Source organism: Nipponia nippon, unplaced genomic scaffold (genome assembly GCF_047370975.1).
Source record: "Nipponia nippon isolate SJK-2023a ecotype South Korea unplaced genomic scaffold, ASM4737097v1 scaffold_4, whole genome shotgun sequence".
NCBI classification, from domain to species: Eukaryota; Metazoa; Chordata; class Aves; order Pelecaniformes; family Threskiornithidae; genus Nipponia; species Nipponia nippon.
The window spans coordinates 18,645,771-18,656,671 of NW_028262358.1; the positions used below are offsets into that span (position 1 = coordinate 18,645,771).

General features: G+C 42.7%; 1 protein-coding gene across 3 annotated transcripts in view; it reads left to right on the forward strand.

The window, feature by feature from the left end:
* The window catches only part of LCLAT1 (lysocardiolipin acyltransferase 1), a 120,916-nt gene extending 110,468 nt beyond the window's left edge, over window positions 1-10,448 (forward strand). For all 3 annotated transcript variants that reach the window (XM_087776348.1, XM_087776349.1, XM_009472497.2), the window contains one exon: window positions 6,311-10,448. In XM_087776348.1, coding sequence (XP_087632474.1) covers window positions 6,311-6,819 — 509 coding nt within the window. In that variant the 3' untranslated portion in view covers window positions 6,820-10,448. The remainder of the gene's footprint in view (window positions 1-6,310) is intronic.
* The last annotated feature ends 453 nt before the right edge of the window (window positions 10,449-10,901 follow it).

Sequence of the window (10,901 nt, forward strand, 5' to 3'; positions counted from 1 at the left end):
GTATACCTCTCCCCGTTCTGGCTCAACAGCTCATTGGCATGCTGTTCTGTGATGTACTGTGGTTAAGAATAGCATCTTCTCTACTGGATCAATACAGAGGAAGAGACTGTATAATCCTTGTATGATTTAAAGTAATGTCAATGATAACTAAAGTAGGACAAATTACGGCTGCTGAGATCCTTGCTAGGGATGGAAATGGGTAATAGCCACCACTGTTAATGCCAAGGAGATTCAGCTGCCCATTCACCTTCCAGACTGCTGAGAGTCTGAGCAATCCATTGCATGGCTTTGCCTGGGGCCCATCCTCATTTTTGGCTCACTTATGGTCATTTTAGCCTTAAGGGCTTCTGTTCTGAATCATCATTTTGGCCGTCAAGTCACTGCTTATATAGATCCTTCTGTCTCGCACTGAGTTTGCTCAGCATTGCTTCGTCTGGAGTATGAGCAAGAAAGTGTCCTTGTCGCTGGTGTGAATCATAACTGAGGAACGAGCAGTGCTCGAGCTCTGGAGTGATCCTTACAGCACAGGGGATGGATCCCTCTTACCAGCCTGCTTATTTAGGACTGTGCTGTGGGGCTCAGCATCACTTCTGGGAGTTTTTACCAATTGCACTTACCTTGCAATATTCGCTTTGCAAATGTATTTGGAAGCAGCTTCAAATAGTTTAACACTTCCTTTTACATTCAGGCTGGTTTTTCCCCCTAGAATTAAAATACTGTGCTGACATTGTATTATTTAATACACACAATTGAAAGGGATTTTCAGTTTACCTGCGATTATCTTTATTTTGAACCTACAAAGAGGCTCTTGATTGTAAGGTTTTATAATACGTTGTGAGATGAAAGGCTTGTCTGTACATACGCAAAGGAGCACAGCAGCACAATGGCGGGTAGAGAAACCCGTAAAATCCAGACAGAGAAACAGATCCCCTACCTTGGCTTCTCTGAGGGCTGTCATGGGGGAGCCGTCAGCCCATGGGCCAGGGGTGACACCCATCACAGTGAGTCAATGGGAGAGGCTTCTGTCCATCACCTTACAGACTAAGGGGGGTTACTGGTTTGGGACTTGTTAGGGGATGCCCAAGAGGAGCATTTGGGGATTGTATGAGGTTTATTATGGTATATTTAGGGGAGGAACCAAAAGTGGGGAAAGGAATGGTTGAAGGTGGCTTGGGAGGAACAAGTTTGGGAAAATAGAGGAATAAAGGCTAAAGGAGCTGGTCCCATGTAAATGGAGCTGGTCAGTACACTTGCCTGGCTGTGCCTTGCACCTGATCAGCCCAGTCTGCCCCGTCTTCTCATTAAACCCCATTTCTGACTATTTTCCTGGGTGAGGGGACTCTGTGGGTGTGCGTATGGAGGTCCAAGTGCCAGCAACTGGAGGGACCAGGGTCCATGTCTGTCATGTGGGTGCATATGTCAGTGTGTGATCACTAGTGACTATTGAGCAGGACTAGTGGGCGAGTAGGGTAAGAGGCTTGGGAGCCAGGTATCAAAGAGGCCATAAGTCTTGGTCAGATACTAGAGAGGTCAGATGGTCACAGTTTGGCTACTGGAGGGACTGCAAGGTCCAAGCCGGTGGCTGAGGAGACTGTGGGGTCTGGGGTCAACTGAGACCAATTTCTATGTCTGTTTGTCTCTGCATGAGGCAGCTGGAGAAGGGAGGATCTGAAGACCAGGTACTGGGTGGCCCTGAGTGTCTAAGGGCAGTTACTGGAGGGATCGACGGTGCGTGTGCGTCCGTGCAAGGAATCTGTATCAGCCACTGGAGAGGGGCTGTGGCCACAGGGCTCCTGTGGCCAGGTGCCAGCACCTAGGAAGACCAAGGACCCAGGGCCAGCTACAGCATAGACTGTCTACGGCCAGTTGCTGGAGGGATCCGTAGCCTGTATATATGTATATAATACCCACTGACAGACCTTCATCCTAATCAACCAGCGAGGGGAACACGATGAGGCAATTTTGTTTGCTTGAGTGCTGTGTTTTTTGTCCGTGTTGATCCGTGGCTGTCCGTCTATCTGTGCCCATGCATTGTACATGGGCGCGTGTGTGTGTATTGGGAATACGTGCTCAGACTCGCTCCTAGCTGGGGCAGGGAGATGCAGCAACCTCACCTCTACTGGGCTACCAGATGCTGCAACTTCTAACATAGAATAAAAATTCTGATGGAATGGCTGGTGTAGTGAAAGAAAATGTCCTAATTTTTCCTTGGAAATATTTTTTAAAAGAAGGCATCTTTCTCTGATGCTGTTATTTTGGTCACGAGCCTGGTAAGTTCTTCCTCTGCCACCTCTTAGTGCAGTGCCCAAAGCAACCATCTGTGCATTGTGATCACTTGAAGTAATGTCATATATCAATAGAGCCTGAAATATAAATAACTTTGGTTGGAGTACAGAAAGTTTACAAAGAAAAAGAATAGTGCTTTTGAGGCATCTTGTCATCCCAAAATGGAGACTGCCACATGGATTAATCATCATCTGCATGTTATGCAGTTTATAGCCGCATAACAATAATTACAAATAAATTTTATATTCAATCCTGAGCACTGTAGTAAGCTTTCTTTTTCTGAGGTGCTTTTATAAAGCATAGGACAGAATATTGTTCATGGGTATGAAGGATATATAGCTCTACTACTGCAGGAAGAAAGTCGTGAGACTGTAAAGCTACTGAAACTGGTGTTTCTTTGTCCTGAAGAGCTGGGCTACCTGCCTGACATTTTAGCCTTAATGGCAGTTTCTTAGCTTAATTAGATTTCAGATGCAAACCTGTGAACATTATTTGATTTCCTCTGTCCTTCATTCCTCCCCCAATGGGATGCAAGTACACACAGGATGAAGAAGATCCCTCGGATGTCGCTAAAAGCATTTCAAAAAGTGGTTTGTCCACCAACAGCTTCTCTGAACAATGAACAAATACGCTTGCTTACTTAATTTTTGACCCACTAGAGAATTGGAATGATATGGTTTCTCGTAGGGTAATTTCTTCTTAAAATGTGCAGAAGCAGGTTTTTTAAGCACATCTTTAAATTAAGGTGGAAAAAAGATCTTTAAAATCAGGGACTACCCTGTGTCTTCACTTAGGATCATTTTCTTTTGCTGGTTGACTGGCACCTTGCTTTTGATCCGAAACACGTGCTGTTAGATATCTCCAGACTGCGGAGAGAAAGGAGCTTAACTTCAGAGGGAAACGGAGACAGTAAAGATGCTCTAGCCAAGGATGCAGGTTCAAAACTGCCTGATTAAGCCTAGCCTAAGGGAATTTTGTCCCCACTCACGAATGGTCTACCTTCATCTGCTGCAGTAACTTTTCTTCTTTTTAGCAGATTCACATCTAGCATGTTTGGCAGTGATGCATTGACCCTGTCCATATTAAAAGATGCCATTGATAAATCAGCAGAGAATGTGCAGAACCTTTTTGTTCAAGTGTGCAGCGTGGATCCCGCAGCCTCGCTGCACGGAACACTAGCAGGGCGTGTTTCTTTCAACAGCTGTAGGAAGCTGATTGAAGCTGGTCCTTTCCACATGCTTGCTTTGCCAGGGAATTAAAGCTTCAGGCTGCCATTTGTGTGGAGTTTTTAAATATGTATGACCCAAACAAGGGGCCTGTTGAGAAAGGCTCTAATCCTCTTGCATATGAAACCTGGTATTCTGCTCTTCTCTCTTTCTGATGTTTCTGTGCTCTCAGATATGCTAAATCTACCTTTGAAGTTTCATTTCTTCTTGTGTAAAATATGCTTTAATAGATGAACCTTGCAGCTGGGAATTAGGAGACACTGGTTCAAGTTGGACGCAGCAAGCAGTTCATGTAATCATCCTTTGCCTTGGTTTCCCTGTTTGTAATGCAGAAAGAGTCATGTCCACCCTCCTGTATGCAGCTCTTTGAGCTTTGTTCTGGGTAACTAATTTAGAAGCCATAATGTAGCGTAGACCTTCTACAGTCTGGCATGAAGCCCTGCTGGAAGGTATCTGTCTGGGGATGCTGCAAATCCATCGGTAAGGAGCAGAGGCTTCCCTGTTTCTGATCAGGAATTCACAGGCAGAAATATATGTGCATGCTGAAGAGATCAGACCAGCTGTGTGGGTGCAGAGAGTCCTGCCCGGTCCTGCCGGTCCCACTTGCACAGAGTCAAAAAATCTGTGTCTTAAGCGAATCAGACGATTTATTGCCTGTGGTGTGTATGCCAGTGATCCTAATGTGTAAAGCCTTGATTTTTCAAGAACATTTGCATGTAATGGCAGACTGACTGTTTAGCTGCAAAGACACAAATGAGTGCAAGGTGGGTGAGAAACTCATGTAGCCAAAAACTCTTTTCATAGAAAGCGTTTTTCATGCAAGGATCTCAGGAAGGCTGAACTTTTCTCGCCTCCTTCTTGAGGTAAAGTGTGTAGGTTTTATGTGCCACTAGGACCTGGGGAGCTATGGAGGATCAGGAGGAAGACAGATTTTAAGAGATGGGTATCTCTTAGAGGCATATGTAGCAGCCCTTCCCCTGGCCGGGCTAGGAACTTGGGGATGTCTGTCCTGTAGGGTGACTGTAATTCCTTCTGATGGAAGAAATATTTGGACTAGGGGGAGGAAAAATGCGAGCTGTTTTCAAAACGAAAATACATTGTGCGAAGGTGCAGCAGGTTGCCATTGTTTCCCTTTGTAAGGGCAGGGCTTCTAAGACATGTTCAATTTTGGCATCTCTTGGAAGAAGATCTGAAAGGTTTTATCTGTGCAGACTACAGTGATTCTCTGCTTAAATAGGATGTGATCCCATAGCTAGACAAAAGCTGGAGTATTGAGTTTTGCTCCGATAGACTCTCCTAGGAGCTATATATAGCTCTTTAAAAACCCAAGTAACCTGCCACAGAACTGTCTGAGAGAGAGCGTTATAAGACAGCACAATTACAAAATACTGTGAAAGGCTGAATAGGTTTTTTCCCCCTCTTGTGATATTTGGAGCTGAACTGTAGATACATCATTTTGACCATGGCCTTTTAAAGTAACTTTCTATTCTGTCCCTGTCATTTTTGGAGCTGTAAAGGAAAGCCAAAATGCCAGGGAAGGGGAGCAAATGAAAAGGGGGAGTGGGGCTAGAGAGTAGGTTTTGATCATCTTTGCAAGCAGTGACATCATCTATGAGAACAAAAGTCTTCAGTCGCTGCAACTGGAGACTGCTTTTAGTCTCCAACCCTATTTTGCCCCGAGCCAGCCAGCCAAATAATAACAGCGGGATAAATCACTGCTGGCAGAACTTAACAGTTATGCAACATCCAGTGCACCATGCGCCTATTTTTAGATCCGTTTTACACTAGCAGAATTTACTTTATGAAATCTAAAAAGAATGTCTGGTCAGAGGCCCGGGGATAAAGAGGGTATTTAGAAAGTGCAAAATGTAAAAAACACTTAGTACAAAGATGCGCTAGCAAACCCCACTTTGGCAATGCTGATATCCTTTCAAGAGTGTTGGCTCAATCAGGCATGGTAATGAAGAGTAGAAGGTTTTTTCATCAGTATTCCCTTGAAATTCTAATCTGCAGTTGCTTTTTAAATGTTTAACTATACTCATTTTACGCAAATAGCTAACTATATATGGTTTACTTAAAGCTGGGATTCTCCACCATTTATGCTGTACTTTGTCTTTACCAGATCTGGAATGCAGTAAGCAGCACCTCACCTCCTTACAGTACTGGCTGGTCAGATTTAAAGAAATTGTGTTAACTGGAGTGCTCTGCAAAGCTGGCTGAGCTACAGAGATACTCCTCATCTTTTGTGAGATACCCTAGATTTAATGAGGTCCTGATATTTAGCTGGTATACGTTTCATGTATGTTTTCTAAATCTTCGGTAAATTAGGATTGTGTATGCTGCTTGCTCCAGATCAAACTGAATCTTTTTCAGTGTTCACAGGAACATACACTAAGTTGTATTTCATTAGTTAAAAGCAATTTCAGCTTGCAGGACAGATACGCATAACTGAAGATTAGTCTCGTGTACTCTGCTCTTCATCCAAGACCAGATGTGCATCTTCTCTCCTTTAAATTTGACTTTATCCTCTTAGTCACTGTGTTGTAATTCTACATTAGTTTGTACTGTGTATAATTTTGTTCCCAAAATTTTTCACTCAGATTCAGAACAGATAGTGATTGGGAAAAGTTTGACACCTCAGCCTTTAGAGATTCTAGCAGATAAAACATACCCTGCATAGCTAATTTGGGATTTCTGGCACAATTTGGCCAGTTTTCAATCACACCTTGAAGCGAATTAGCGTTCTGACCATTGCGTGATCTGTATTGATCTTTTTTTCCCCAAAACCTTTCTTCTAGGTGGCAATGTCGATGCTATCCATGACATAACTGTGGCATACCCCCAAAACATTCCTCAGACGGAGAAGCACCTTTTGAATGGAAACTTCCCAAAGGAGATTCACTTCCATGTCCAGAGATATCCCATAGAGACAGTGCCCGCTTCTAAGGAGGAGCTGCAGCTTTGGTGCCGGAAGCGTTGGGAAGAGAAAGAGGAGAGACTCCGACACTTCTATGAAGGTGGAAAATGCTTCAGTGCAACAGGGCAAAGCATTATTCCACCGTGTAAATCTGAGCTCAGGGTCCTCGCGGTTAAGTGCGTCTCGCTCCTGTATTGGACGGTGTTCCCACTGGGTATGCTTGCACTGCTGTACCTGTACAGCTTTGCACGATGGTATTTTGCAGCCATGATCGTCTTTTTTGTTGTGCAGCAAAAGCTATTTGGTGGGCTGGAACTAATTGAACTCGCTTGTCATGGATATTTTAAAAAGCAACAGAAATTTCACGACACAAAAATAAAAAACAATTAGTTGTGGGGTAGAGAAAGACGTAAAAATGGGTGGTTTTGAGATGTCCTGTGAATTTTATGCACAGGGAAGAATTTTTGCATGAGAATTGTCTTTTACTATCGCCATTGTTAGACATTTGCACTTGGTTCTGTGAAGAGAAAGAAAAATGTTAGTTATTGCTACACGTGAAAATGGTAGTTTTTATCTCTGAATGTAATTTCAACATTGCTCTTGCAAGCAGCTAGCAACTGCATTCTGCTGTAATTAAGAAACAAATTGCTGGATTATTGAACAATCATAAGGACGTTAATAAATGTGACATGCACTGAACTTCCATGTAGAAACCCAAACTGTCCAGCAAAGAGAGACAGATGTATGATTTCGGTATAATCATGTTGTCGTAAAGTAAGCACCGGATTTGGAAAGCTGGTAAGTTTAACGATGTTTTGATGGTAGGTGGAAGTTGGAGGAGAAGTTGTTCTGTTTCTTTTTTCTATTTCAAATATTCAAACTTATTTTAAAATAATATTTTCACATAAGCTTTTCCAGACACTACTGAACCTACCGCTATTCAGCCATTCTGGCTTGGTCACTCAGAAGGGTTTTTAAGCCTTGCAGTCTTGTGTTGCAGTACAGAAAACAATGCTGGCTCTGCCTCTATTTAAGTCTTAACTGATTATTTAATAGACCTATGCAGCTAAGTTTTGATTTCTCACTGTTGGATGCTGTTTTGGTCTCCCTGTTAACTGTGGGAGACTTGTTCCTACTGTAGTATACAGAGCTGCAGGATAGGGGAGCTGTTTTTTGTTGTTTTATTGGTGTTTTTTTCTGGTAGAGGCAAAAATAAGTGTCTGTCTCTGAGTAGCTGGCAAATGTTTTTCAAAAAGTTCTCCTTGTAGACATTATTTGATTGAAAACATTTTATTTATTTTTCAGAGTAGGCAAGATATCTTTTTTTTCTTTTTTGAAGCATTTATTTTGGTTTTCACATTGTTTCCGTAGGCATTTCAAGTGTCCATACAGATAAGCAGGAAGACTGCTTGTTCTGTGCGTGTCAGCCAGACCTGTTGAAAATCATCTGATGGTTGTCTCCTTACAGGTACAAGAGCCGAGTTTCAGACTTATCACGGCACGGGGAAATTGAGCTACATCTTCCCTTTGCAGAATTCCCTGTGATTGCCTGATGGCATCATTGCTTTTCCGATCTCCTTCGCAATTTTTGGGGGGTTCTTTTGGGGCACCCACTATAACACTTTCCCTTGTTTTCATGACATTCAGAAAATCTCAAGGCTTAAACTCAGACAAGGCACTTTCAAGTGTATTCCTTGTCATATGTAATACAAGTGATGTTCATGCTCACATAGTAAAAGACATAAACATTGCCAGCACTTAGGAGACACTTCAGGTTAGATTTGGTTTTCAACCTCAAAAATGTTAGACCACTTGATCAACTGTATTGCTGCAAAACCTTCCTAACTTACTAAATATTTGTTGTTTATTGCATGAAGGCTTGTTTGAGCTAAACCGAGGTGGCCTGGCTCCATGTGTTGAGTGGCATTGCCATGAAATGTGGAAGTACGGAGCGCAAAATGTATCTTGTACTGTGCTGAATGTCTCAGGCATTGGGTCGGCATGGTAGACACATCTGTTTTCTTCTAAATTACAACACTAAACATGTTGTCTAATGTGTTTGTATCAAAGGCCATTTTTTGAACGAATCACCAGCCTCTATTCAACTGTCCCTTGCAAGGTGACAAATATTTTTTAATCTATGCTTATAATTACTAATTGTTTATTATGCGGAAAGTACTTGAAGCCATCTGTTTTACTCTAATTTTTTTAATCCCTTTTTTCTTAAAAATAAATAAAACTAGGTTTATATTTAGGGTTATGTTTCTTAATGATTTTTTCATATTTATATTTGAGTACCTGACAACTGGTGTTTCATTGTCACGAGTGGAAGGAGGTCTTTTCTGCACTATGAGGACTTTTTTTTAACCTAATTCTGTGATATCAAAGGTGTGGTTGCAGCTTAAATCTACATAGCCTGGTTTTTGTTTGCCTAATACTCTGCTTTGGTGCAGTTCCCTGCACATCCAGGTAACTCACTGCAAGGGAAAACCTAAAAACCTCATTTATGGTTAATGCAGAGGAGACCTAAAAGGCTGCTTCTAGTCTGTCCTGAGCCGCGGTTGTGCTTTCACACCAGGAGTAACCATGGCCAGCCTACTCCAATAGCCTTAACATAGTCTTCAGGAATGACTTTGGAGGACAGGTTATATATGTTGGTGACATAAATACCAGTTATGCTTTTGTCAGTCGTTCAGAGAACTTTGTGGTGTCGTCAAATGTATCGGAAACGTCAGTGTGAGTCTTGGTCGTGGAGCAGTGAAGGATTTACGTCTGTGTGTGATTAGAGTTCGGCTCTGAAAATGAAATCGAATGCAGTCCACCGTTGACCCTTACAAGGGGTTTTCTCCCAGCTGGAGCCAAACACGTAACCTACTGTAATGTGGTAAACATCCTGCAAATCTGTAATTCATCCTCCTCTCTCATGTATTTGGATCGAAGAGAAAGAATAATCTTCTATTCAGCCGCAAATGTCACATTTGCAGCGCCTGACTCCATGATGCGGGGCGGCACGTGGTAAGCAAAGAATCCTCCTCTCACAGGGAAGGGTGTTGGCTTTGTGGCTGACGTACGTTTTCAGATTATGTGCATCGTTTTCCAGCTCAATTAGAAATGCAAGACAGAAAAAAAAAAAATAAAAAAAGCTTTGTGGATATGGAAGCTGCTTTGTGTAAAAAGTGGTTAAGGAAGTGGGGGAAGATTTTCTGTGAATGCTTGTTTTTTCTCTTTGGTCAAAATGTAGCTTTTTACTCAAAAGGTTCTAATATGCAGATTTTTTGGAGACTATTTTGTTCTTACTCGCCCTTTTTCCCTATTCGAAGTACACTAAGACATGCCAGGTAAATCACTTTGAAATGTTTTCAATGCTGTTAGGTTAAAGGTGCTAGTACTCCAGGAATCACACACCCCGCTCTTTCACGGGACGCATGTCAGCACCGAGACTTATGTCACTCATTAGCACGTTTGCCACGGCTCACCTTCTCTCGTAGTCCCGGCAGCCGCACTGTTCAGCGGCTACGTTCCCATCTACGGGACCTACAGGTCTTGCTAGGTCTTGCTTAGGTTATTTGAGGTCAGTGACGTGCTTTAGGGTTACTGCTGTCGTTTGCTCAATCAAATGTTTCCTCATCAGCATCAGGGGTTTCTTTCTCTTTGCTCGGAACAGAAGGTTGAAATCCTGCCATCTGTGTTTGTCATCAAGCTCATCTGGGTAGCAGGATGTCAGACCAAGACATGTCTCTCTTGGGTTTGAAGCTGCAAGGCCAGAAGCTGGTCTGTAAGGTTTTGTCTTGATCCTACGAAATGTAGTTCCTACTTTTGTGCGTTGCATCAGTCTCTGTTCAAAAAAGATCCGTGTTTTTATAACTTGATTTTATATGTACACTGTGTGAAAGGAAACACCAGGATACCACAGACCTACAGAAAGCCTTAGTTTTCAGAGTTTACTGATTATATTAGAATGTTTTAACCATGTACCAGTTACTCTACAGCAACAATAAAGACCTGAAGCATTGCATGTGTTTAATTTTGCCATTTTCTTTTTACTGCGTGACATGTTCTGTATGCACCCGTAAGGAACAAACCTTGTCTTCGATCATTGGGCTGTCTGTCTCGGACAGATCGGTGTCCGTTTGGGGGCTTGACCCGTGGTTTGTGGCTGTTGGGGTGGTCTGTCTCCCTTCTCTCCATGGGGGAGGCTGGAAAGGGGCGGCTGGCTGTACCCTCCCTTCTAGCCTCTTCATGTACAGGGATGCGGAAACCTTTGCGTGTGCAAGAGGTACAGCTCAATTTTAGCCTTGCTCTGCTGCTTAACCAGTGTTGCTTAAGAATAAGCTGTAGTTCGAAAGAGCATGTTAGGTGTTGATACGTAGTAAGTCCACCATTTTAGCTATATCCTGTTACAACCCGTGTAATTACTGACACAAGAAATGATCTATGGCACAGTTCTCATTCTTAGAGGACCTGTGTTTAAT